We start from the raw sequence: 26,836 nt of genomic DNA, 5'->3' as shown, positions 1-26,836 counted from the left end.
CCACCCCTGTGACTAATCCCCGGAGCCAGAAGCTAAAAGGGCTGGAATTCAATCCCGGCTTCAGAAGGGGGGGGGGACCCTTAATATTACATCACTCCCCAATACTAACAGCTTTCTTAAAGCCACATGCACAAGTCTACCATTCTCTGGCTTTCAGCAAGGCAAGCGGGGTGAGGGGGGCCCACACGCTCAGCTAGCAGAAGCCACATCAGAGGCCGTCTGCATGCAGCTTGCCAGCGAGTGGTGGCAATAAAGACGAAGCCAGACACCTCTTTCCTCTCCCCCCCCCTCCCGCGCCAAAAACAAAGTTGACGTTTTTTTAAAAGCGTTTTTTCAGACGGTGGAAAAATTAAGCGCCTTGCAACTGGGATCTGGATGCATTCAGATCTGGGATCTGCGTTCGCTCTGTGTGTGAGAAAGATTCCAGCATGGGGGTTAACGCTGCAAGATTTTATTTTCCTAGCGGCTTGGGCGAGGCCCAGGAATTATTATTAGGGTTTCTTTTCTTTCTTTCTTTTTTTTAAACAGACGCCCAAAGAAAAGAACTTTCCCAGAGTTTAAGGGGAAGGGGGGGGGGAGAGAGAAGAGTTTTCAGTGGCCTCGATTACTGCAAAAGAGGAGGTGTGAGGGGAAGACAAGTCCGAACAGAAGCACTTCAAAAAAAAAAAAAAAAGACACACAAGATTCCAGGAGACAGACAATCGGGCTCGGAAGGGAGGGGGGAGGGTGGCGCCAGGGGGGGATGGGGTGGAAGCTCTGAACAAAACCAGAGAGTGAGAGAGAGGAAGGGGGGGGGGGGAGAAGAGAACAGAGGAAAGAATCTGACCCCTCCCCAGAGCCTCTGCCAAATAAAAATAAAATTTAAAGGAACTGCTGTCTGTCCACACACACAATGCAAAAAGATTTTTAAAGCCCCTTTCAAACAAATTGTTTCTCCACCTCCTAATGCAACCTCAGCTTTATTTCGTATCCGCCTCCCCCCACCCCCCCGCGCAAACTCCTTTCAAGGAGCAAAGTCCACCAACCACTTGCCCTCAAACGGAAACCGCTGCAAGGCCATTTTTAAGACGGCGCCCCCCCTCCCAGCTTAGTAAAAGTGATCCGACAACACTCCACACAAATCTAAGTGTACCCCGGTTAAAGGTAGCCAAGCAATTCCTCCCCCCACACTCGCCAATCCAGTGAATTGAACTCAGGCCGGATTTTGAATCTGGTTTTTAATGTTTTTATTTCGAGAAGCGGGGAAGGGAGGGCATTCTTCTACAGAGACACCCCCTTCCTTATAAAGAGGTTAAAGTCCAGAATTTGAGGTTGGAGATTAACCTCACCACCCCAACCCGCTACAAGAAGACTGAAGCTACATTTAAGGTAGCATTTGCCAGCTGGTGTAAAAGAGGGCCCCGCCCGCCATGTACCTGGCTTACTTATGTTTGAGGTGGTGGGGAGTTTGAGGGTGATAAAGGAGGCTTGACACCCCCACCCCACCCCCAAACCAACTAATGCACAACTTACAGGCCACCCCACAACACCGCCGCGCTTCCACTGACCATCCCCGCCAGGCCACCTTAACACCACGTTGTTTGTCGGAAACAAAAGTTCCTTTTTCGAACGCAGAATTTCCAGTTCGGAACGCTTTGTAACTTTTTCTCCATTCCACGGGCTCCCCTCACTCCCAGCGCCCCATATTTACATACACACACGCCGCGATGCACCGTGAAACGTTTCCACTTGCCAACAATATTCTCCAGATTTGATTTTTTTTTTTTTTTTGCGGGGGAATATATAACCCACCCACACACACCGTAATCACGGAAAAGGAAATCACATGCCTCGTTTGTCTTTTTACCGTGTTATCACTTTTAATCGCTTCCAAGGTGACAATGGGACGGGAGGAGAGCGCCCCGGTCACTTCCCCAGATCCGAAGTGCATCCCTCTCCCCAAAGCTAACACACAACATCCCCCCACTCGGCTATGGATGTCTAATCTGGTTTCGGCAACGTGGCGTTTAGTAACGTCTCTCCAACATCTCCCCACCCCACCGCCCCCCCAAAGAAAACCCAACGGGATTCAGTCTATCCGAAACCGAAGCTAATCCGGTTTCAAAAACTCCCACAACCCCACGGCAGTGGGACGGTTGGGGGTGGGCAGTAGAGAGCGGAAAAAGGAGAGAAACACACATAGCCCGAGGCCTCCACAATTGCCACACACGCAGATTCCACCCCCACAAATCAGGGCCCACACAGCCTCAGTCACCCCCCCCCCCAAATCATTTCCCTGCCACCTCAGTCTGCCAGCAGCACCCACTGCAGAACAAACGGGCCAGGGGGGAGCGGGAGAGAAGCACCCGGGGCGCCCCCCACCCCCGAGCGCTCCCCCAAAGTCGCCCCCCATAACTCCGCTCATTCCTCCACCCCCTTCATTCCAGGACAGCAGCGGAAACTCCCGACTGGAGCACCGCGCGCCTCCGTCCCGAGGCCAAGCGGGCACCGCCACGCGCGAAATGGAACCGCGAGAGAGCCGGGAAGGGAAATGCAACAGGTCCCTGCGCCGCTCTTGCTCGCAAACTCCGGCGGAGCCCGGAGAAGAGGGGTGGACTGCCTCCCGCTCCTCGCCCGCCTCCCTGCAAAAGGATCTCCCCGGAGAGGCTCTATGGACAGGAAACAAGAGTTAAGTAGCCTCCATTAGCTGCCAGAGATGGACTCCAGGAGGGGGAGAAGGAGGAGGGGGCGGGAAGGGAAGGGAAGGGGGGGGGAAACTTGCTTGCACACCATTCCCTTCCCTGCAGGAACCTCCATTGCAGCTTCACCCCAGGCATGGGAGCCGAAGCCCGCTGCGGATCTTACCTCGTCTCGCTCCCCGGTGGATCCCTGCCGCTCCTTGCATGATTGTATAGAAACGTCTCCCCTTCCTCCTTCCCTTCCCCCGCAGCAGGATCCGTCCCTCTCTGTTCACCCAGGAATCTCTTGCGCACAGATACTCACAATTACCCCTTTACCCCACCGGGATCCCCAAAGTCCGAACTCTCCCGGGGTCGTTTTGCTGGGAAAACTTCCCTGCATCTTTCCAACTTTCCAAGCCCACGTGCCGCGGCCGACCCCCCCCCCCAAGCGACACCCCCCTTTTACTCCTCCCCACCGGGGGACCCCATCCCCACCCAAGCTTGGGACCTTCCCGCGGTCCCCACCTGCGTCCGCCGGGGTCTTCATGGCTCCTCGCGCTGCAACCGCCGGGTTGGACTCGGGCTCTGGCCCCCCTCGCTTTCCCCCCCTCCGCCTCATATGGAGCCGGGACGCCCACGCCCCCCTGTCGTACGTCACCACCGCGTCGCCATGGACACGCTGAGCCCGCCCCTCCGCCCCAGCCTGGCTCGGCTCCGCCCACAGAGCTCGGGGAGGAATCGCGGTTGGGCGGGGGACAGAGGGGGCAGTTAAAGGGGCCGCGCAGAGAGGAGCCGCGGGCCGGAGTGGGATGGAAGTTGTGCGCTTGGGAAGTTAAGGGGGGAGGCAATTGGAAGAGGCGCATGTGGATGGCGGGTGGGAGTCTGGGGGAGCGATGAGGCACGCATCTACAAGCCTCCCCCCCCACCCTTTCTGTAATAACAAATGTTAGTAGCAGGGGTGCCAGGAAGGTTTTGTTAGGGTTTGTTGTTGTTCAGTCGTTTGGACTTGCCTGACTCTTCGTGACCCCATGGACCAGAGCACGCCAGGCACGCCTATCTTTCACTGCCTCCCGCAGTTTGGCCAAACTCATGTTAGTAGCTTCGAGAACACTGTCCAACCATCTCATCCTCTGTCGTCCCCTTCTCCTTGTGCCCTCCATCTTTCCCAACATCAGAGTCTTTTCCAGGGAGTCTTCTCTTCTCATGAAGTGGCCAAAGTACTGGAGCCTCAGCTTCAGGATCTGTCCTTCCAGTGAGCGCTCAGGGCCGATTTCTTTAAGGGTTGCCATATTTCATAAAGTAAAATTCCTGACACCCGCAAAATTGTTGAGTTTTTTTTAGGAAACCACCAAAATTGTTGAGATTGTTTTTAGAAACACACCAAAATTGTAAAGCTTTTTTTGGGAACAAACCCAAAGTGCTGAGCTTTTTTTTGGGAAAACCTACCCCGAAAATAGTGATTTTAAAGCTTTTTGAGCTGCTTTTCCCATTGCATTGCCATACATCCGGGTTTTCCCCTGACATTTTTTGCCAATTCAGCAAAATTTCCTGACGCCATTTCTACATCCGAAAACCAGGACATGTAAGGAATTTCCCCGACCTATTGCAAGCCTAATTTTGTGCCGAGGAAAGCTAGGCTTTATTTTCTTTTATTTATTTGTATTTGTTTACACAAAGTAGAACCTGTGTAAATTACTGCCTGCGGAAGATTAGCAAACGTGCACCCATAATCGAGAGAAGAGAGGTCCATCAACAGCTATCAGCCATGATACCCAAACAACTTTCACTTTCAGAGGAAGTGTATCTTATCAATACAGTGGAAGGTGATTGCATCCATGCCCTTTTTGTGGGCTAGTGTTGTAAATAGCATGCTCAGCCCAATCCTATTCACTCAGAATTAAATCCTGTTGCATTTAATAATGATAATAAAAATAAAAAAATCTGCACATTGCCCTTCATCCATAAATCTCAGGGCTTAGCCCCACTAGGGCTGGGCAATATTTGGTTTGCAACACCAGCTAAACATTGCGATATAATGATATATCAAAATGTCTGAAATAAAGATGGAGTTATGTAGAGGTATTGGCAAATTCAATGTTTTCCCCACTTTGTGTTTTTGCATAGTGTGTACACACACACACACACACACACACACACACACCATGATTCATTAACTATTACCAGGTGAAAAATTGTGAAACCAATATCACAATATAGAGGTCAAACCAGTTTTGAACGATACAGTGGTACCTCGGGTTACGTACCTGATCCGTTAAGGGGTGCTGTTTGCACCTCGAAAAGTACGTAACCCGAGCATCCATTTTGCGCATGCGCAGACCGTGCGAACATGTGCAGAAGCATCCGTGCGCCAAAAAACACTTCCGGGTTACTGGAGTACATAACCCGAAAATACATAAGCCAAAGCGGACGTAACCCGAGGTACGACTGTATATCAATATATGGCCCAGCCCTACTCCCCACTAAGTGTGTATAGGATTGTAGTCTGATACAACAGGGCTCATCATTTTAAGTGCCAAAAAAGGAAAGTAAAAGATGCTGTATAATATGGTACCTTATTATAAAATTACGTAACAGCCTTTCCTTAAAAGCTCCTTAAATATTAAAAACCGATATAAAAAACTAATACAATAGTCAACACAACTAAAACAAACTATCTTTGACTATAATATCACAGTTAACCATTCTTAGACGCTGAATAAATAAAACAGTTTTTAGAAGTCTTAACCTAGAAACACACACTATGGTTTTATTTTTACAGTACTGTCAATGTACAAAACACTTTAGAGTGTGCAAGAAAACAGGTCACTGTCCAGGAAGATGGAGGGGAGAGGAAAGGCATAAAAGAAATGAAATGATACCTCGTTTTTCGAACGTAATCCGTTCCGGAAGACCGTTCGACTTCCAAAACGTTCGAAAACCAAAGCATTTACTTATGGAAAACTCAATACGGAAGCTACGTGGCAGTTCAACTTCTGAAAAGCGTTTGAAAACCAAAACAGTTACTTCCAGGTTTTCGGCGTTTGAAAACTGAAACGTTCAATTTCCAAGACGTTCAAAAACCGAGGTACCACTGTACAGTGGTACCTCTGGTTATGAACGGGATCCGTTCTGGAGCCCCGTTTGCAACCTGAAAGGTCCGCAATCTGAAGCGCCGCATCTGCGCATGTGCGCGATGCAATCCGGCACTTCTGCGCATGCGTGTGACGTCATTTTGCACATCTGCGTATGCACGAATTGCCGAACCCGGAAGTAACCTGTTCCGGTACTTCCGGGTTCGGCGCATTCGTATTCCGTGACGAACGCAACCTGAAGCAATCGTAACCCGAGGTACAACTGTACTTAGGTTTCGCAAGCCATGAGGGCTCTGGCTGAAATCTTAAACCTGATCACCAGGGAGAAAGCGCCACTAAACACAATGGGACTTAAGTAGACATGGACACGTTGAACTAGGGAACTCACTCCCACTGGAGACAGCGATGACCACCAACTCGGGTAGCTTTTAAGAGGACTGGACCAATTCATGGAGCATAAATCCACCAATGGCTACTAGCTAAGATGGCGATGGTTGGTTGGGGGCGATAATGCTTCTGAATACCAGTTGCTGGAAACCACAGGAGGGGAGAGTACGTTTCCGAGCACAATTCAAAGTGTTGGTGCTGACCTTTAAAGCCCTAAACGGCCTCGTTCCTGTATACCTGAAGGAGCGTCTCCACCTTTGTTCTGCCTGGACACTAAGGTCCAGTGCCAAGGGCCTTCTGGCGGTTCCCTCGCTGCAAGAAGTGAGGTTACAGGGAACCAGGCAGGGGGCCTTCTCGGTAGTGGCGCCTGCCCTGTGGAACGCCCTCCCATCAGATTTCAAGGAAATAAACAACTATCTCACTTTTACAAGACCTCTGAAGGCAGCCCTGCTTAGGGAAGTTTTTAATGTTTAATGCTGTATTGTGTTTTTAATCTTTTGGTTGGGAGCTGCCCAGAGTGGCTGGGGAAACCCAGCCAGGTGGGCAGGGTATAAATAATACATTTTTATTATAATCATTACTTGTGCTTGGATCCTGCTTTTGGTTTTCCACAGGCATCTGGCTGGCCAGTGTGAGAACAGGATGTTGGGCTAATCCAGCAGGCAATCCTTACGTTCTTATGGGTAAGACTGTGCTCTAAGGAGCTAGCCAAGGGTTCGAAAAAGTTGTGCTGCAAGGAGAGAGTATGGAAGGGAAAGAACGACAGTAGGTATCGTATAGTTGTTCTGAAAGGGAGTTCCAAAGTCATGTAAGGAATCTGTCCAGTCACGGCTGAGGCTGAAGGACCAAAGTTCATAGGCAGGACTGCATTGAGACATATGGGTGGAGAAATTCGGAGAGAAGTGAAGCAGTTAGATAATTTAAGGCTCTGGACCTCAGAGTCTTTTGTGGGACGGGTTTTAAAGATAGTATTGTGTGCTGCTTCGCTTGATTTTTACAGCTCACTCAGCCGGGTGGGGTCCTTTGGCAAAGTCCTGCCCCGACAGCACCACAGGGAGAAAGGCCAGGACCATGAAAGGCCTACACAAAGGCTGCACCTGGTCAAAATTATTCCATGATTCTGGCACTACCACTGAGAAGGCCCTGTTCTTTGTTTTTTTGGGGGGAGGGAATGGGGAGTGGCACACTGGGTTTTACCCTACTTTGGCTAGTCATAGAAAAAGGTTTAGAAAGAGCTGTGTGAGGCACTCAACTGGAAGTCCTGCTTGTGAGCTCCACCCGACTTCTGAGATTTTACAATACCTAAAACATGTTGAAGGGCTGAACATTTTGTGGTGAAATCATACTATGCTCAGTACTCAGTGAGTACTGAGGAGCCCTGTCCATGCGGGGGTGGGGGGACAGGCTTTTATTGGGGGGTAGACTCTAGAGTTCTAAAAGGAAGGAAGGAAGGAAGGAAGGAAGGAAGGAAGGAAGGAAGGTGTGTAGATAGATGATAGATATACCTTGGCTGCCCTGAGCTCTCTTGGGAGGAAAGACAGGCTACAAATGTAATATATAAATAAATTGGTAAGGGATTAAAATCCATTCCCCTAATTTTAGTGACCTCACAGTGATTTTTTTAAAAAAGGATTTTAAATGTGCTTTGTGGAGTTGGTTTGTGTTGTTTTTTTCTTGTTTTATGATGCATTTTTCAGTTGTGCACCACCCTGAGATCTGCTGCTGAAGGGCGGTATGCAAATTTAATTAATATTGATATGAGGAACAACCATACTGAGTTCCAGAGCATTTTTTATATATATAAAAGAGCCTTTCAACATCAAAGAACCAGAGTTATGGAAGCCAGGGTCCAAAACCTGGATAACTGGGACAACCGTGGGCCAGCCATTGTCTCTCAGTCTAACCTACCTCACAGGGTTTGTTATGAGAATAAAATGGGGAGAGGGGGGAACCATGAGCTCCCGGGGGGGGAGAGAATGTGGGCCATAAATGTAATTAGTAAATAAATAAATAAAATGAAGTCCACCACCTTTGCGTTAGAGAATCTGGGAACAGGGCTCAGAATCCAGCGGCTTCCAAGACTTTGGGGGAGGCCAAATTGAAGACAGGGATGCAGGGAAGGCCTTGGGAGGAAGATGCCACTTGTTACAAGTAGCGGGGGGGGGGGTATTTAAACAATTTCCGCCCTCCCTTCCGCAGGTGGGCCCTTGGGCCTGCCCCCCCCACCAGGGAGGACAAAGTACAGTGGCCCGGGGTGGGGGGTCAAGGGCCAAGTAAAAGCTGTGAAGCCGCCCAGCCATCCCCCCTTTTGGTTTTCTCTCCCACAGGTTACAAGTAGCCCAGGGGTGTATTTAAAACAAAGGGGGGGGAGGCCAGCCAGCAATTTGCACAGGATCAAAAACAAAGAGCAAGAGTGAATCAGGGGAAGAGGAAAGAACTTCAAAACATTCTGTGAATAGCCTGGAGGAACAGGGAAAGGATACAATGCAGATAAGAGGAGGGTGGGGGAGAAGGTCCTCCAGACAATGGTCTGATGGCACATGGTGCTATTACGGTATATTTGTTAAAGCTAAGCAGGTCTCCAACCTGGCCAGTTGCTTAGACGGGGAGACTGAATAACCAGGGCTGGCTCAGTCAGAAAGGCAGTTTGTAACTAAGCATGCCAGTTGCTGGAATACAGGAGGGGAGACGGCTGGAGCACTTAGGTCAGGCATGTCCAAAGTCCGATCTGGTGGCCTAATCCGGCCTGACAGTCTGTTTAATCTGGCCCCTGTGGCAGTTTATTCCTTGGGGTAAAATCCCCCCCAAAAAGCTCAACAACTTCAATCTTAAAAAAAGGTCAACAACTCAACTTTGGTCGGCCCTCACGCATGTTCACCTCATCAAATCTGGCCCTCTTTGGGAAAAGTTTGGGCACCCCTGACTTAGGTCCTCATAGGCACCTGGTTGGCCACTGTGAGAACAGGAAGCTGGACTAGATGGGCCACTGGCAGGGCTCTCCTTATGTTCCTGTGCAAAGCTGGAGCCCTGCACAAAGGAAGGTCATGTAAGTGTCTCCCACAGGGGAGCCGCAAAAAGAATGTGGTTGGTCAAGGGAGCCATGGACTCCCAGGCGCAAAGTGAAAACCACTGCTCTACAGGTTTCTACGTGCAAAAAAATAATAATGGAAAGGAAGCAAACCAAGAGGTCTTTGCAAAGCACTTTTGATGCATATGCTTAGATAGGAAAGGTTAAATGAGGAAGAAAACTGCACCTACAACTTGCAGTACGTTTTCTCAACTTTGGGGGGTTTTCTAAAAAAGCTCAACAACCTTTTTTTTAAAAAGCTCTGTCGGGAGCTGGTGGGGGTTGCTACGTCACTGAGGAAGGAGAGTTTGGGGCCAAGAAACCCCCATCCGTGCTTGAAACAGAAGCAAGGCCTTTGTGTGTGAACAGGTTCGAGCCTGGCCTCGTGAGACGTGAACCTCCTTGTCCAGATTCCTGCCTAGCCAGGGGTATTCCTGGGCTCACAAACACGTCTGTCACCAGTCTCAGCTCCCCATCTGTAAAGCAGGAATATTAATGATCTGGCTGCTCGGTGCTACTGTGAGGTTGGGCGAGGTGATTGCTGCAAAGCAGGGGGGGGGGAAAGGAGCGCAGCTGAGAAGGTGCTAGCACAAAAGTGAAAGATCAGGGGTGGGAACAGCAACTCACTCGTTCCTGGGCCACGGGGCACACAGGGAACAGGCAGCAGCAGATCTGAAGGAATGTGAGCGGGGAGGGATCCCTGTCCAGGCATGTTGGGGAGCTCGGAAGATTCCATCCTCCAAGCAGACAGGCAAGGGTGGGGAGAGGCAGGGAGTGGGGCCTGGGGGCTGCAGGGAGGGAAGCGCTGATCAGGAAGCCCCCCCCCCCCGAGGACGACAAGCAAGACCACTTTCCATTCATGCCTACGAAGAGTGTGCCGTTAAGCCGCAGCCTCCTCTCTGCAAAGGCCAATTTTGCAGGACTTGCACGGCGCAGATCTGGGTATTTGGGCGGTGGGGGAATAGGCTTGCTAGCTCCCAACTTCCTTGCATGGCGCAAAGAAGCAACGGTATCAAGGAGGCCTCCCTACATAACTAGGACGCAGCACCAAGCTGCATTAGGACACTGGAATTTACATTGTACACAACCTATGTGTAAAGCACATTCAACGGATATTTAAAGCACATGGCTTCTCCCAAAGAATCTCAACCCTCCAAGTGCCCCTGTTTTCCAGGGACAGTCCCGGATTTACAGAAGACGTCCCGGCTTCTGATTTGATCCTCAGGACGTCCCTATTTTCACTGGAAAAATGTTGGGATGGTATGGAGTTATGTGAATCCCAAACCAAGGACATAAGTAACTCTGCAACCTTTAGAAGACATCTAAAGGCAGCCCTGTATAGGGAAGTTTAAAAAAAAAGTTTAATGTTTTATTATGTTTCTATATATGTTGGAAGCTGCCCAGAGTGGCTGGGACAACCCAGTCAGACAGGCAATATTGTTACAGAATAGGACGGCCCTGTTTTCATCGGAGAAATGTTGGGAGGGTTGGAATCCTGGGGATTTACACGTAGCTGTGATTCCCATTACATCAGCGGTCAGCAAACTTTTTCAGCAGGGGGGCCGGTCCACTGTCCCTCAGACCTTGTGGGGGGCCGGAAAAAATGAACGAATTCCTATGCCCCACAAATAACCCAGAGATGCATTTTCAATAAAGGGACACATTCTACTCATGTAAAAACACACTGATTCCTGGACCATCCGTGGGCCGGATTTAGAAGGCGATTGGGCCAGATCTGGGCCCCAGGCCTTTGTTTGCCTACCCATGGTTTAATTATGGAACCTAATTCCATGTGGGGGTCGATTCTGATTTTCTCTGTTTCCCGTTTTCCCAGTCTTAAGTGCATCCCTGGGGCCTGCCTGGTGTTTTTACATGAGTAGAACGTGTTGCTTTTATTTAAAATGCATCTCTGGGTTATTTGTGGGGCATAGGAATTCGTTCATTCCCCCCCCAAAAAAATGTAGTCCAGCCCCCCCACAAGGTCTGAGAGACAGTGGACTGGCCCCCTGCTGAAAAAGTTTGCTGACCCCTGCATTACATTAACAAACTACAGTTCCCATCATTCTCGGGGGGGGGGGTTAAGCTGTGTCCTTTAAATGTTTGATGTGGATCTACCTAGTTGTCTTCTTAACCTATATGTCCTTGGTTAAGAAGACACTTACGGCTGCATTCCTAGGAAGATAGGGACATACCGAGTGTCACAGCACCGGTCCATCTAGTTCAGTGTATGGACTACACTGATTGGCAGAGGCTCTCTGGGTTTAAAGTGGGTCTCTCTCAGCCTTGAGATGCCCAGCATTGAACCTGGGACCTTCTGCATGTAACGCATGTGGCCTGTCACTGAGTGACAGCCAAGTATCACAAATATTTCGAACAACTGTTGTTGCCCGCCTTCAGCTGGTCTGCAAATAAACTCGGGTTTCTCAAGGAAGGTGAGATACACAGTTTAAAAATAACACAAATGGCGGGAAACCAAGCACTACAGAAAACTCAAAAGTTTTCCCAGCGTGGATATTAAAGCTCTGTGTTTAAAATAGGATGCGCAATGCAGTTTTTGCTCCATGTAATCTAGGGGCACGTGGATTGCAGAGCACACAAAAATATGTGCGCGTAAGAAAAGTCTTGCTGGGTCAGCCTTGTTTTTTTTGGGGGGGGGGGTGTAGCTCAGGGGCAGAGGTCCCAGTTTCAATCCGCAGCATATCCAGTTTGGACTGGGAGAGACTCTTACCCCAAATCCTGGACAGAGTTGCTGCTAGTCAGTGTAGGCAGGGCTGAGGAAGGTGGACCACTGGCCTGATTCACTTTACAAGGCGGTTTCCCGTGTTCTCCTGATGGACGAAGTGCCCATCTAGCCTATCTGGTATGCTGCTGCCTGATGCCGCTGAGAAAGGGTGGCCCAAGGACGAGAAGGAGAAGGGAAGCCCACGTATCTGAGTTATATATGTGGTGAAAGGGGCATTCACACTGGGGAAGTGTACTATGGGAAGATGTGCAGGCCCAAGCGAGAGGGGGTGCAAGCCACAATGGGAAGAGGCAGCAGGGGGGGGTGCTATGCCCTTGCTTCCAGCTCTAAGGAGGCGGGGGAATGGTAAGCCCCAAAGAGATGTTTAGCCAGGCTGCACTTATTCAGTACAAAGGCTGCAGAATTCAGCATTCTGAGGTTCTCAGGTTCCACTTTAAAAAAAGAAAGAAAACAGAGAGAGAGAGGTGGGGAAAGAGAGAGAGAGAGAAAAGAGCAAGCTCCTTGCCTTTACGGTGACGAAGTTAAAATTTCAATATTTATTTATTTTAACCCTGTTGCGTGCAACACCTGGAAAAACCTCTGAAGCCTTCTTGAAAGCTCATCGCCAAAGGGTCTTTAATTTAATGGCATTTTAACTTAAGGGTTCTCCCCCCCCCACCCCGCCACCGCCCCACCCTCCCAAGAGTAAATAGTAATGGCATGCAATATTGTAAAGAGGAGGGTTTTCCCTCGCAAGCAGCAAAGTCTCAGAGGGGCCCACAGGGTGTTGGCTTGTTGTGAGGGGCGGGGAGGAAGGCGCACTGGACAGAGAGAAAGGTTATGCAAAAAAAGCTCTGAAAAGCCAGATGATAGGAATATCAGCAAGGAATATATTGAGGTCTCCTTCGATCCCTGAGGGTAGGAAGGCAAGGCAGTAGAAGTCTTTGAAAGTTTCAGGCTGCAGTTCTAAGCAGCCCAGGAGGCAAACCCCATTGGGCACAGTGGGGCTTGTTCCTAAGTAAACAGGCACAAGATTGCGCTGTTATTAAGGCTATAAATTAGGAGCAAATGGCCGAGAACACAGACCTCCTTGCACCATATACAGTATGAACTTTCTCAAGATCTGGCTGCAAAAGTCATCTGCAAAACAAGCCCTAAATGAGGCTGTGCTACTGTGGATTAGTCGTAAGGAACTGTTTTCCAGTGCATGCTGTTTGGGAACAGGGTAGATCCATCCATTAGCAGACAGATGAGTCCCTGGCCCTGTCAGCTGTCTGGATAGGAAAGCACTTTTTGGAACCATGTTGTTACAGATTTGAGGGGATTCCCCCCCCCAAAAAAAAACCCCTAGAAATTAATAAATGGTAGTATTTTGATTAATTCGGATATGGATGGAAATGCAAGCTGCAGGACTGTGCCAGACAAGGAATCCCTGGGCTGGCTTATGCAAAACAGCCTGGCTGGCCTAAGGAAGAGCAAATCTGTTAACATGACCCAATGGGCCATCCTAGAGGAATCCTTTGGCCTGGGAAGACAGATGTTGCAAAGGTGATGGGGTGTGTGGACAGGAAAAGAGTTTTTGAGCAAGGTGTTCTAGGAAGAAGAACCAGAGAGAGAGATTGGGATCCATTTGCATTTGCTGGGTCCTCAAGACTGGCCGAGGGTGCAGCACACAAATAATTACTGGGCTGCATGTCCTGCTTCTTCCAAAATCCTGGAGCCAACGCTGAGTACAGGACACACCCTGCATGTTCTTTGTAGAATGACAATACACCCCTCTGCAGGAGCAAGAGCAGGGCGCAAATTCAACAGATAGATGAACATCTGATAGCAACACAGCGTCAACCTCCTTTCAGTCAGACACTGCATGTTGCCAGACGATGATCTGAATTGAAACTTGGATCCTGCCCACCAAACCTGAAAACGGGAGGGGAAATTACATTGCAATCTATTGGCTGCTCCCCCTGCTTGCTGGGGAAAATATCATGGCAAGGAAGAGACTAACGTGGCCCCATCTGTTGACCAGAAAAGGAGCAGTGCGGGGAGATTGCTACTTCTTTCCCTGCCAGAAGAAATAACACCTTGCAACTAATAACTAGTGCCTGGGTTTGCTCCCCCCCCCTTCCTTTTCCCAAATGCTTTTCCTTTTGTGTCATGTCTTTTGTAAGTCTGGGTTCAGGGACTGATGGTTTCAAGACACTCTGGGACGCCTCCCCCCCCTTTTTGGGTTGAGGAGCAGGGTGCAACACACACAAGTAAAGAAATATTAAATACTGGTGCTGAAGTGGGAATCCCAGAATTGCTAAAGGATTGGATGCTGCCGGATAGCTCAGTCAGTAGAGCAGGGGTCACCAACCTAAGGCCCATGGGCCGGAAGCGGCTTGAAGAGGTCCATGAGCTGCCCACTCTCGCGCTGCACTAAACTGGTGCAGCATGGCGTGGGGACTCACTTCCACGGTGCCGGAAATCGCGTCTGCGCGGACGCAATGCCAAAAATTGCGGGCGGGCGAGCTAACGCGCGGGCACAATCCAGCCCACAGAGGGATCTCCGCGGGACTGATCCAGCCCAGGCAAGATTGCCGATCCCTGTGGTAGAGCATAAGACTCTTAATCTCAGGGTCGTGGGTTCAAGCCCTACGTTGGGCAAGAGATTCCTGCATTGCAGGGGGCTGGACTAGAGGGCCAGGGTGGTCTCTTCCAACTCTGCAATTCTATATGACTCTAAAATGTGGGAACACAAGGAGAGCCCAGCCAAGGTTCATCTTCCCTCAGCAGCCAACCCCCTGCCTCTGGGAAGCCTTACAAGCAAGTAATGAATGCCGCAGCCCCCTCTGATGTTGCCTCCCTGAAAACTGCATTCTGAGGTTCCATGCTGCCATCGTGATGGTTAGTGGCCAGTTACGAAGTGCCATCTGCCGTGAGTTCCCCCTAATGCACTTTTAAAGCCGTCGAAATGTGCGGCCACCATCACCACCACTTGAATTCCAATACCCCACGAGGTTTAGATTTGCTATGCCAGCGAGATCTGGGGACCCTGGATGCCTGTGGAAGCTGATCAGGATTTCTCCAGCGGGAAGGTGAACAAGAGAGGGCAGGTTTCGGTGAAATATTGCTTGCGTACACAATTGTGGGGGGGGGGACCCTGTGCCTATATTAAAATACCTAGGATGCTCTCAAGAGTTTTCCTAGCACAAGACGCCTTAGAACAAGCCCCCATAATCCTTTGCACCATGCAGGGCTTCTATGGAAGGCGTTCACAGGGCACAGGGCACAATGTCAGCTCGGAAAGGGTCCCTTGAGAGCGGAAAGTTTTAAAAGCCGCCAGTTTAACACATAGAGTTTAATCCAAAAATTCAGGGCAATCTTATTTGACAACAGCCCTCTCTCATTCTCTGAAAGCTGTTATCCACTACTTGGATAATCTGTTTCAAAGCCATCTTTTAAACCTCAGCATTGTCTCAACAGTAAAGCAGGGCTTGAGTGAATGTTCTCTGTCTGCTCACCCAGGTGCCCCAAGAGGGGAGGTTCCCCACCCCCAAGGCTCGTGCTCCTTCCTAAAAACTGAGTATCGGCTCCGAAAAATCTGGGAGCAACTTTTTCCAGCCCTGCTGCTGATCTAGCTAACAGTTTTAGCATCTTTCTGTCAAGTCTTTATTATTGTCGTCGAGTAACATATTGGGACTCGGGTGGCGCTGTGGTCTAAACCACAAAGCCTAGGGCTTGCCGATCAGAAGGTCAGCGGTTCGAATCCCCGCAACGGGGTGAGCTCCTGTTGCTTGGTCCCTGCTCCTGCCAACCTAGCAGTTCAAAAGCACGTTAAAGTGCAAGTAGATAAATAGGTACCGCTCCGGCGGGAAGGTAAACGCCGTTTCCGTGCGCTGCTCTGGTTTGCCAGAAGCGGCTTAGTCATGCTGGCCACATGACCCGGAAGCTGTACGCCGGCTCCCTCGGCCAGTAAAGCGAGATGAGCGCCACAACCCCAGAGTCATCCATGACTGGACCTGATGGTCAAGGGTCCCTTTACCTTTACCATTATATTGCTGTTGTTGCAACACACCCCAAGGACAATTGACAAGCCATTGCTTTTTTATCTACTGGTGAGCTTCCAAAGGCATCAATACAATACCTGATCATTGCTGGAAAGAGCAAGGGGCTAGATGGGGCTTCCTCGGATTCAGCAAGTCGGTCCTTGCATCCATTTGTGACCAAAGCATGCACACGAGAGACCTGTATCATCTATGCATGATCAAGTGGAATATATAACAAGTGAGATCTGCAATAAAATGTTGCAGCACACCAAGTGTGGGACACTTCTGGTCCTCAGGATGCTGCTGAACCACAACTCCCATCTTCCTCAGCAAGCATAGCCAATGACCAGGGATGATGGGAATTTAGCAACATGCCCCCCCACAAAGGTTCCCCTACTCCTGCATTATACCCTAACACCTAATAGTGCTCCTGTTCAGGGTTCCAGTCAATCATCCCCTGTGTCAAGAAGCTGTCAAGGGCTCAAGCAGTTCACTCCCCCTGCCTGATTTTTTTGTTTTCCCTTTCTGACTGACACTCAACATTTTGTATTTCTGGGGTGGGGAGTGGGGGCAGCACTAAGCATGCTCATTCCCTGTTGGACTGCTGGGAGTGGGTTTCCCCTTTTGGAGTTTAGGAGGGAGATGTAAAGGCTTAGCACTTGCTTCTGCATAAATTGGGATTTACCTAAGAATGCCCTCTCGATTTCCAGCAGCCCCTTTTTAGCTCTAATTGTGTCAGGATTCTACCACCGAGGGCACAATTCACAGGGAATGGTGCTGAATTGCATGCCATGTCTCCCCGGGTCTCTGAGCATGCGTGCCTCCTTCTGTTTAAACAAGGGGTTTGGATGATGGGTTTAAGATTGCAATCTAACAGGTTCCTAACCTGCCTGCCTGTTTCAGGTTGTAGCCTCCAGTGTTTGTTTTAGCGGCCATTTTAAGCCATGACAACTTTTAAAAAATCAAAACATAAATCTGAATACATCTAAATGCATTTATGGGTGCACCTGGTCAATAGTTTGAGAGTGGATAACCAAAGAAAAGCTGGTCTTCTTGATAGCCTATGAGACAGAATTGCTGCTGCTACATTTATTCTGGCGCAAATTTGTTTTATCCCAGCGTATTTCATCCGACTACATTTTATGCTGCAAGGAACCTTTGAAGTTATAATAATAATAATATAATAATAATAATTTATTATTTGTACCCAGCCCATCTGGCTGGGTTTCCCCAGCCACTCTGGGCGGCTTCCAACAAAGATTAAAAATATATTAAAATGTCACAGATTAAAAACTTCCTTAAACTTATTCCTTAAACTCCCTTATCTTCTGGTAGATTCCCACCCCACCCTCAGACAATCAAACAAGCTATGGTTTGTTTCCCCAAAGCTTGGTTTGTTTTCCAGCTGCTCTTGCCTCATGACTTTGCAGTTTGGTGACCATCCAGGATGGGTTCAGTAAAAAAAAACAACAACCAATGAAGGGTGCTGAGTTCGCACATGACACCAGGAAACCAAGTTTCATAAGCCAAATACAAACCATAGCTTCAGATCATTCTTTTTTGATGGTAAACAAACCATAGTTAAGTTGTTGGGCATGGTTCACACATGTAACAATAAGGTTCTTAGCCAATTAAGTTCTACTTAAGAGTAGAGGAACTTAAATCAATGAACCTAAGATAGTTATGTCTTCTAAGGGCTATCAAGATAATAGTTTACAGTTAGGCTTGTTCTTACGGGCAATGTTCAACTAGGCACCACTAGTTAAAGTAGGGGTGGAGAACCTGTGGCCACCAGGTGCTGCTGGACTCCAACTCCCATAATTCCTGGTTGCTGGACTCCAACTCCCATAATTCCAACAACATCTGGAGGGCCATAGGTTCCCCATCCTCAAATTAAAGGATCTCAACATTAAAAACCAGTGTCTTGTTTCTAACAGGAACTAGCTGGAAGTTTCCAAGAAGAGCGCAAAGGCAACATCCCTTCCAAGCTTATTGCCCTCAGTGTCTTGTATTCACACAGGCATACTGCCCTCTGGTTCACAGAATCATAGAGTTGCAAGGGACCTCCAAGGATCATCTAGTCCAGGGGTCTGCAACCTTTAAGACACAAAGAGCCACTTGGACCCATTTCCAAAGGAAAAAACAACAACTGGGAGCTGCAAAACCATTGCGACATTTAAAACAAATATAACGCTGCATATATTGTTTCTTACCTTAATGCAATAATAATAAATAACGTATAGGAGCCAATGCAAAGTATAATTAGTAAAAACAACAAGAATAAGTTCTTACTTTTTTGCATTGACTCAGGGGCGTACCCAGGATCAAAACGGGGGGGGGGGGGAGCCATGGTCGTCCAGGTTGTGACATTTCAGCACAGAAAGGCGAATGAAACCAAAATTTTAGGGAAATTCTATATAATTATAGCAGTGCTTTATTACAGTAGTTATTACAATTATTTGCTTGGTTTTTTAAATTTTTTATTCTAGTTACATGTCTTATACCAGGGGTGGCCAACTCCCAAGAAACTGTGATCTACTTTCAGCAGTGATCTACCCCCGTTTTTGGGGGTTCAGCTCAAAGTTGTTTTGGGGGGGGTGTGGTGGGTGGGAGAGAGGGCTTCCCCCTCTAAGATAGGTTGGCAAGCGAACTAATAAAGAAAGAAAAGGGGGGGTGGGAATGGAAAAGTGGGGTGGAAAAATATAAATTGGGGGTGGGGTGGGGTGGGGTGGGGAGGATATCTATTAAAAATATGTAGTAGTTTAAAAAATAAAAATAAAGGGGGGGAAATCTTTTGCTTCTTTTTCCTTTTTTTGAACACAAAAACAAAAGGGGAAGAGAAAAGAAAAAGGGGGGATAGAGGGAGAAAAGGGTAATAATAAAAATTCAAATAGAGTGGCTGCAGCAGCTGTGGGGGGGTTTGTTTGTTTTTCGTTTGTTTGTTTGTTTTAAAAATGGGATTTCTCCCCTTGGATTAAAAAAGGAGGGGAGGAAGAAAAAGAGAGGGGAGTGGGAGAGCAAGGCAAAAAGCCAAAAACAGGTTTGAGGGGGGGGAAATCGCGCCAGGCACTGCAGCGCGCCGGCCTCGGGGCTCCGGGCCCCCGAGCCGCCCTTGGGGCCGTCGTTGAGCATGTACACCGCCCGCAGCGAGCGCTGGCGAAGCACCAGTTGGCGGAGGTTTCAGAAGCAGCGGCCACTTTGAAAAGGATTCCGCCCGACAGGGGCCGCTCAGAACAGGGGCCGCTCCAATCGCCGCCGCCACCTCCCGCCACCTTTATTATCCCGACTCTTTTCTCTCTCTCTCTCTCTCTCTCTCTCTCTCGGTAACTCGCAAAGCCCAGCTCCTTCTTCTCCCCGCCCCAACGCCACCCTCATTGGCACGTTCCCCTCAAACAGGAACAGGCATCCCGGCGGCTCATTGGCCGGACGAAGCGTCGCTCTCCCGTGCCCGCCTCCCGCCTTCATACTCAGTGGCTACCTCGGCGGTAAGGCCCCGGCTCCGAGCCTATGCGCCAAGGCGGGCGATCTGTCCTGCCAATCGGCACGCCGAGGTGGTAAAAGCTCAGCCCTCCCCACACGCTTATTGGTGTGAAGAAGTCGCTTCCTCTCTCTGGGAGTGGTCAAGGTGGACATCAATCTTGGGTCTGTCCTCGGGAACCCCGAGAGGGCTGAGAAAGACCGCCCAGCTGTTCAACGTTGATGCGGATTATTCATGGGTTTTTTTGGCCCCCCTTTTTTTTGCCGATAACCATTTAATTATTATTGAAAGGGCATTGAAAGGGGGCATGCCGGAGCCGCGGGAGACCTGTCAGAGAGCCGCATGCGGCTCCAGAGCCGCAGGTTGCTGACCCCCGATCTAGTCGAACCCCCTACAATGTAGGAGTTTCCATCTAGCTCTCCTGGCTAATTGGTGCTGGAAGACTGGTCATCCTCCACAAATACGCCTGCTTGCTTCTTCTTCCTTTTAAGCCCTCTGAGCTAGCGGCCATAAATATATCCAGTGGCGGTGAATTCCACAAGTTAATTGCATGTTGTATATGAAATACTTCTCTCTTTCGGCTCTCCTGAGCCTTGAGCTATTAATCTGCCGGGGAGGTGCCGCTGCGAGATTACGACCGGCTCCAAGGCTGCCCCATGAACTGCCATAGCAAAAGTGGGATTAGAACTCTGCTCTCCCAGATTAAAATATAATCCTCTCCTCGGTGCACTAAGCTTGTGTATATGTTGCATGTGCGCAGACAGCAATGTCTCACACAACCGAAATCTCCCGTGGGGACGCCCCACTCTTCTCCAGGTCTCTGGGCTGCCTGTTGTTGCCCAAGGGGGTAATTATAAAGGTGTTTGTTTTTGATTGCCTCATTTAGACACAAGTGGCTTTTGCTCAGAGCAGAACCCGCCTTGCGTGTGCATATGTGTGTGTGTCTATATATCTATATCTGCCTGTCTGATGCAACAGCTGAACACTCAGAGAGGGAAAGATGGGGCCCACTTCTCTCTTATCTAGGGGGGAGATGTGCCTCTGTCATTCGTCGCTAAGGGGGAAGACTCCAAAACTGGCCAGGGGAACACACGCTTTTGACCCACGTGAATTTTCTGAAGGGGGCGCCTTCCATCTGTACCCCTTCCCCCCCCCCCCGCGCAACCCCTACATCTTAGGGCTATGAGAAAGTGAGGCCTGGAAAATCCCTAGAAATGGACTCTTCTGAGACAGCCACGACTAAAATTAGAAGTGCTGTAACTATGGGTGGAAGCGAGGGAGGACTTTGTGGCCAGGGGAACGGGCCCAAATTATCCCTAACTTTATTAATTAATGGTGTTAGGAACACCTGAGGTGGCCTGGAACAGGCTGCATATACCTCATACATTTAAAGAAAGAAAAAGAGAAAAGAATCCTGGGAACTGTAGTTTCTGAGGCAGCTTGGGAATGTTGCTGTGTGAGGGGCAAACTACAGTGCCCAGAATTCTATGGGGTGTGTGGAGATGTGCTTTAAATTAAGGGTGCGTACGTAGCCAGAGTCAGTCAGAGGAAGTGGAGCCTAGTAGGCGGGTATGAGAATGAGAGGGAGAGAGAAGGGTTGCGAGGCTTACCTTGCCTCCAGTCCGCAGCGCCATCTTGCTTGCTCGCTGGAGATCGACATCTGCAATACATTCGACTTTGGCAAGAGGATGGCTGTGCAAACAGAGCAGAGGGTTAGGATACCAGCACAAAACGTGTGTGTGTGTGTGTGTGTGTGTGTTGGTGGGTTAGAATCTCTGCCAAGAGAATCTGGCTTAAAGATGTCGAGGACCGAAGAGGAAACCTCACTGCTCCAAGCCCAAACAAAAATTAACGGACCAATAATAATAATAATAATAATAATAATAAAGACTGGCTGTGTACATGCCATCCATTTAAAGCACGTTACGGACAATCCTGGGAACTGTAGCTTAGCCCCAACTCTCAGCACATTTATCAAACTATAGTTCCCATAATTCTTTGGGTTGCTTTGAATATATGGCTTGTACCACAGCCAGCCCAAGACATTTGGGCACCTGAGGGGAACCACAAAATGGCATCTGCTCACCCCCGCCAGGGAAGAATGGGTGAGTAAAGATCAACCTCAGGAACAAGGGAGGAAGAAGGATCAGTGTGATTGCAGCTAGCAGCCCTTAAAAGCCTTGGTAGTTGCTGCTGTGCTTCGGCTCCCAAATTCCCCTGGGCAATGCAGGCGGAAGCTGATGTTAGTTGTACAGTAGTTTGAAAATTTGCAGGGCAACAGGTTTTTGTTTTTAGTTTCTTATTAGATATGCCCTTCCTCCTGGGAGCTCAGCATAGTGTATATGGGTCCTCCCACTCCCTGTTTTATCCTGACAGCAACCCTGCGAGGTTGATTAGGTTTAGAGATTGCGATGGGCCCAAGGTCGCCCAGCGAGCTCCATTGCGGAGTCGGGATTTGAACCCAGTCCTTGCCTACAGTAACATCAAATTAATGTATAAACTTTTCCTGCATTAACTACAACAGAAAACACCAGAACGTCACATCGGTAGAGGGGAAAGGGAGGACTCAGAAGGTGGGAGTTTTGGGGTCCCAAAAAGTTGTTTAAGTTTGCAGCCCGGTGCCACTTCTAAACACTTGACAAGTGTTTAGCCCAGAAGCTCCACGTTAAAATTTCATGTCTACCAGAAACTCAGTAGGTGGTCTTATGCGTATTCCGCCCCCCCACACACCTCCCATCCATATTATTATACAGACAATAATGATTTCCAGAGGGGTAGCAGTAACCTGCATTACAAGGCTGTTGTAATGATTGCTGAGCCTGTGCATTCACAGCACTTTGAAAGGCTCTGTGCAGGAATGCATGTATTCTTAAATAGGAATGAATGTAAAGCAGCTGAGGGATATTACCAGCAGAAAGGAAGCTGTCTCGATCTATGTCGGAAGCATCGGAGAAGACAGCCTGCGTATGGCACGATGTTGCTCAGAGGCGCCTCTTCCAGTAAAACTCCCCAAGTACCCCTCCTTTGTTAGAAAATACAACTTCCAAGTGGGTGCATAGAGAGCAGACATTTCCACACTAATGAGTCCACAGTGGGTGGGAAGAACTTAACAAGGAAAAGTTTTGGGGAGCCCAAAGTAACCCATTAAGAGAGAACTGGGTGTCTGTTGTGCTTCTGGATGAGTCACTGGCCAGGTAATCCTGCCCCATATCTGGAAAGGACAGGAGTGAGCGGGGAGCCTCCAGATGTTTCTGGACTTCTGCCAGCTGCGACCAGCATTGCCAATGGTTGGGGACGATGGGAATTTTGTAGCCCAACCTCTGGTGGGCCACAGGTTCCCCAAACCATGACACAGGAAAAGATTCCCTGCCTTCAGAAGGAGACGTACTCTGCAAGTCATGCAGATTTATTTATCACATTTATATCCCGTCTTTCCTCCAAGGAGCTCAAGGTGGTCACATGGTTCTCTTTATACAGCAACCCTGTGAGGTAGGTTAGGCCGAGAAACTGTGACTGGCTCAAGGTCGCCCAGTGAGCTTCACCCAGGATTTGAACCCTGGTCTCCCAGGTCCTAGTACAACACTCTAACCACTAAACCACGTGGCTTGGTTGGTGGTTTTGAGCTCTTTGGAGGGCAAGTTGCTTTTTAGTCCTACGTGCTCTTAAAAGTAAATAATTTGGGGTCCAAGAGTAAAGTGGCCTTGCAGTTTTAAATCAGACCTTCTCGGTGTTGGCTCCCAACAGTGTGGGACGCCCTCCCTATAGAGGTGTATTGGGCACCATCCTTGCCAAGCTTTAAGTGGTCCAATGAGGGCTGGCCTCTTATTATTGAATGTTATTGGCCGCTTCCCCTGATCCAGCTGATATGAGCTGCATGGCATTTTGCGGTGGGATCATTTCCGATCCAATCTATTGCATTATCTTTCCTGGACGCAACTGGCATTTATGGTGAAGGGCAGTTAACAAATAGAACCAAGTAATGAAGACTACGAAGGAATGGATGTGCCCGCTACCAGTACTTTTCAGTGGGTGTGGAACACAAATGCAAAAACCAGTGGAAGGAGGACAGTTCCCAATAGGACCCAGAACACAAGGGGTTAACCCGAGGAGCTTGAGGCCTGACACCTGTTTAAAGAGACATGTGGGAATTTTCCGGTCCTGACCCCTGCCGCTGACCCCTGGCGACCAGGCTACTGGGGAACCAGGCCAAAATATGGGAACAATCTCCCCAGGCATGAAAACTGACAGCTTGGGGGAATGGAATGACAGGGGGGTGGGGAGAGGCTATACAAGGACCCAAGGCGGAGGGGGCTGGAGGGGGCGGGCTGAATGCCCCTTGCATCCACCCGCTCCCTGCCCCCCACCGCACAAATCCCGACCTCCCAATTCCTTTTTTTAAAACTTTCTTTCTTTTTCAGTCTCCCGTGCACCTCCCAGAAAAGACCCCTTTGCAGATGCAATTTTTTACCCAGCTCCCCTCGCCCGCCACCCTTTGCCCTGCGCTGTCCTTGGGACTCCCTCTGGGTGAAGGGAGGGCACGAGGCAAGGAGGGTGGGGTGGGTGGAGAGGGTCACAAGCCCAGGGAGCAGGCAGCAGCCGAGGTCTGGTGCCACATTTTCTGGGGCCTGGCTATAAATAGCCGGCGTTATAAATAATGCAGCATTATTCCCTCTATAATTATCGGGTGGGAAGTTTGTGGCCGGGCTGGCGTATTACACGGCTGTGCAGGCCGGCACCCTCCTGCCTCCTTTACGCCAGTCTTCCTAATTTACACTCCTTCCTCGCCCGGCTCGTTGGCCCGTCCCCTCCTGCCAGACGGACAAATCGAGCAACCGGATCCCTCCATTACTCTGGACCACCGAGCAAAAGGCTCCGCGGAGCAGACCGCATCCTTTTCATTTAAACTCCTGGGGGGAAATAACGGAGCGGGACCCTCGCCCGCTGTCGGGAGAGGAAAAGGGTAGCCAGCCTCCCCACTTCACCCCACCCCAAAGCTTTTGCAATTGTAGCCCCCGCTAGGCTGAGGTTAATTTCGAAGGCAGAAATTTTGACCCGCTCGGCTTTAAGCCTGTCGAGAAGACGTGCCCCTCTGACCCACAGAGCCTGTTCCCTAATCCGACATGTGTGTGAGTTGCCCAGGGTTACTCGGTAGTGAGGGAAAGGCAGGCGGGGTATGCTCAGAAACACACTTGTCATGTTACAGGGTAGATTCTGGAAATATAGCATGCTCTGGGGCTCAGTCCCGGAATAAATTAAGATCCGCTTCATTATTTATTTTTATTATTAATATTATTATTATTATTAAGCACCATCAGTGCATGGCAGCTTATAGCATGCAAGAGGACAGGTCTCTGTCCTGAGGAGCTTACAATCAACCTCATGATACTAGAGTTCCTTAGGTATATCATTTAAAATACATCTACTTTGTTGGGGTTTTAGTCCTGTTTTAACTGTATTTGCTGTTTTTAATCTTAGGTGTTAAATCACCCCGAGGCAGTTGTTTGGAAGGCAATTAACAAATCACTGATAATGCAGTAGTAATTAATATCCAGCCCAATTGTTTAGCTCCCTTATTTAGAGGCAAACTGTCAAATCTGCTTTCCTCGACACCCGAAAACACCTTCAGGCATCTCAGAAATATAACCAGTGTACACACTGCCAAATTTTGACTACATCCACAGTCTTAGCAAATTGGGGGTGTCCAAGCCAGCATGGGTGGGGAAACTGAGGCAGACACAGTGAACGGGGATGACGAATGCAGGCATGTTTGTTTCTAACAGCACCCTCTTGCCTTAAGGGAGATGGCAACAGGATAAAGGGCGCCCCCTTCTGCTGTGGGAGAATTGCATTCTGACCTCCCTATGCAGGTCTACTCAGAAGTAACCCAGAAAGGTCAATGGACACAGCACTGAAGACTTTGTTTCAAATATGTACCTCAGTTCACACAGCTCACTGGGTGGCCTTCAGTTACTCAACCTGGCATACCTCACACAGTTTTATCAGACGCATAGGATTATATATATTTTGTAACTCACAGAGTCCCTCCAATACGGTACAGTGAGAAATAAATCTAGATGAATTCAAAATAAACAAGCCTTCTTTTTTGGCATGAAAATACGGAAACTAGGAATTCAGGCTTTCGTTAAAAGGCCCTGTCAGAAGTGATGTTTACATGCCCCTATTTTTTAAAACCTTCATCTTCTTCCACAAGTCTACTGCAGATGAGGTTTCGGTCAGGTTTTTTTTTAACACTGAAACCGGTTCCCTACGCACGCTGTTAAAGCAATATTCGCAAGGACTGGCAATCCGGGTTTAAAATGGCTCCCTTGCGTTTCCAACATCCACACGTGGACCAAAGTTTTTGATGCAGCTGAACTGTATCCCACGGGGAAGGAGGGAGAAGAACTCTGAGAACTGTAGCCCCTAATAGGCAAAAGTTAATATTTAAAAGGCAAAAAAATTCCACGCTGGGGCCTTGAGCCTTCCCAGAAGACCTGCTCTTTCCAATACAGTTGAAAGCACACATCCCAAATTTGTACCGGTAGTATCAACTTCCATCAATTATAAGTTTCTGGCGTTTTTAAAGTCACTCTTCTGCTTTCATAATGATGCAACACATTCTAGGATTCAGTGGGGGGTGTTTTTTTTAAAGACCTTCTGAGCACCATTTAGAATCATAGCATTTATGATTTATAAATGTCCTTAGGTTTAAGCCTTTTTTTTCAAGGGTTTAAAAAAAACAAAGACTCTCCCCTACTCAGACACACACTTCTACCTATATCCAAGACTGTAGTTCTACATCTTCCTTGGTTCCCCCCCCTCCCCGCCCAAAAAAAAATCATAATAATTGGGGAGTTCGTGATCACCCCCTTGGTGTTGGGTCCAAGAATCAGAGGCATGCAACGTCTGGACTTATTATGCAAATGTTCTGCCCCACATGCAACACTCCCTGCCCCCCCCCAAAAAAAACAAATAATAAGACAGAGCTGAGAGTGGGGTGGAGAAGAGAGAGAGAAAAAGAGACTTACAGAGCAAAGAGGAAGAGAGGGCTTTCTTTGTGTGGGGCTCCCCCATAGACGGGCTAAGTCGTCCCCTCCCTTTTTGCCCCCGGCCAGCTGGGAAAGTCAACTCCGGGGAACCGGCCGGAGGGAAAGAGCGAGCGAAGCGGGTATATTTAGCCGCAGGGCGGGGTCGGCCGCCTGAGGAAGGAGGGAAGGAGGAAAAGAAGGAGTAAAGCGGAATTAAACTCTAGAAGGGGACGCCCGGCGCCTTGTGACTCCTCCATCGCCGAAATAGCAGCGCGAGCAGGCGAAAGGAAAAGTTTGTTCCTGCGGCGGAATTAGCAGCAGGGCACTAAAAACAGCTGCAGCGAAAGCAGCGCCGCCGCCGCCGCCGCCTCCCT

General features: G+C 49.1%; 1 protein-coding gene across 3 annotated transcripts in view; it reads right to left on the bottom strand.

Annotated features, from left to right (window-relative positions):
- The window catches only part of ERF (ETS2 repressor factor), a 37,283-nt gene extending 10,685 nt beyond the window's left edge, over positions 1–26,598 (bottom strand). Inside the window, exons 1-2 of one of the 3 annotated variants that reach the window (XM_033158293.1) lie at positions 26,463–26,598; positions 21,045–21,126 (exon numbers count right to left, since the gene is read on the bottom strand). In XM_033158293.1, the coding sequence (XP_033014184.1) occupies positions 21,045–21,105 (61 nt within the window). In that variant the 5' untranslated portion in view covers positions 21,106–21,126; positions 26,463–26,598. Of the gene's footprint in view, positions 1–3,155; positions 3,309–21,044; positions 21,127–26,462 lie in introns of those variants that run through there. The other 2 variants (XM_033158292.1, XM_033158291.1) reach the window with 2 other exon arrangements.
- Positions 26,599–26,836: the final 238 nt, after the last annotated feature.

Source organism: Lacerta agilis, chromosome 8, assembly GCF_009819535.1.
Source record: "Lacerta agilis isolate rLacAgi1 chromosome 8, rLacAgi1.pri, whole genome shotgun sequence".
Taxonomy (NCBI): Eukaryota; Metazoa; Chordata; class Lepidosauria; order Squamata; family Lacertidae; genus Lacerta; species Lacerta agilis.
This window is presented reverse-complemented; position numbering and strand designations above follow the sequence as displayed.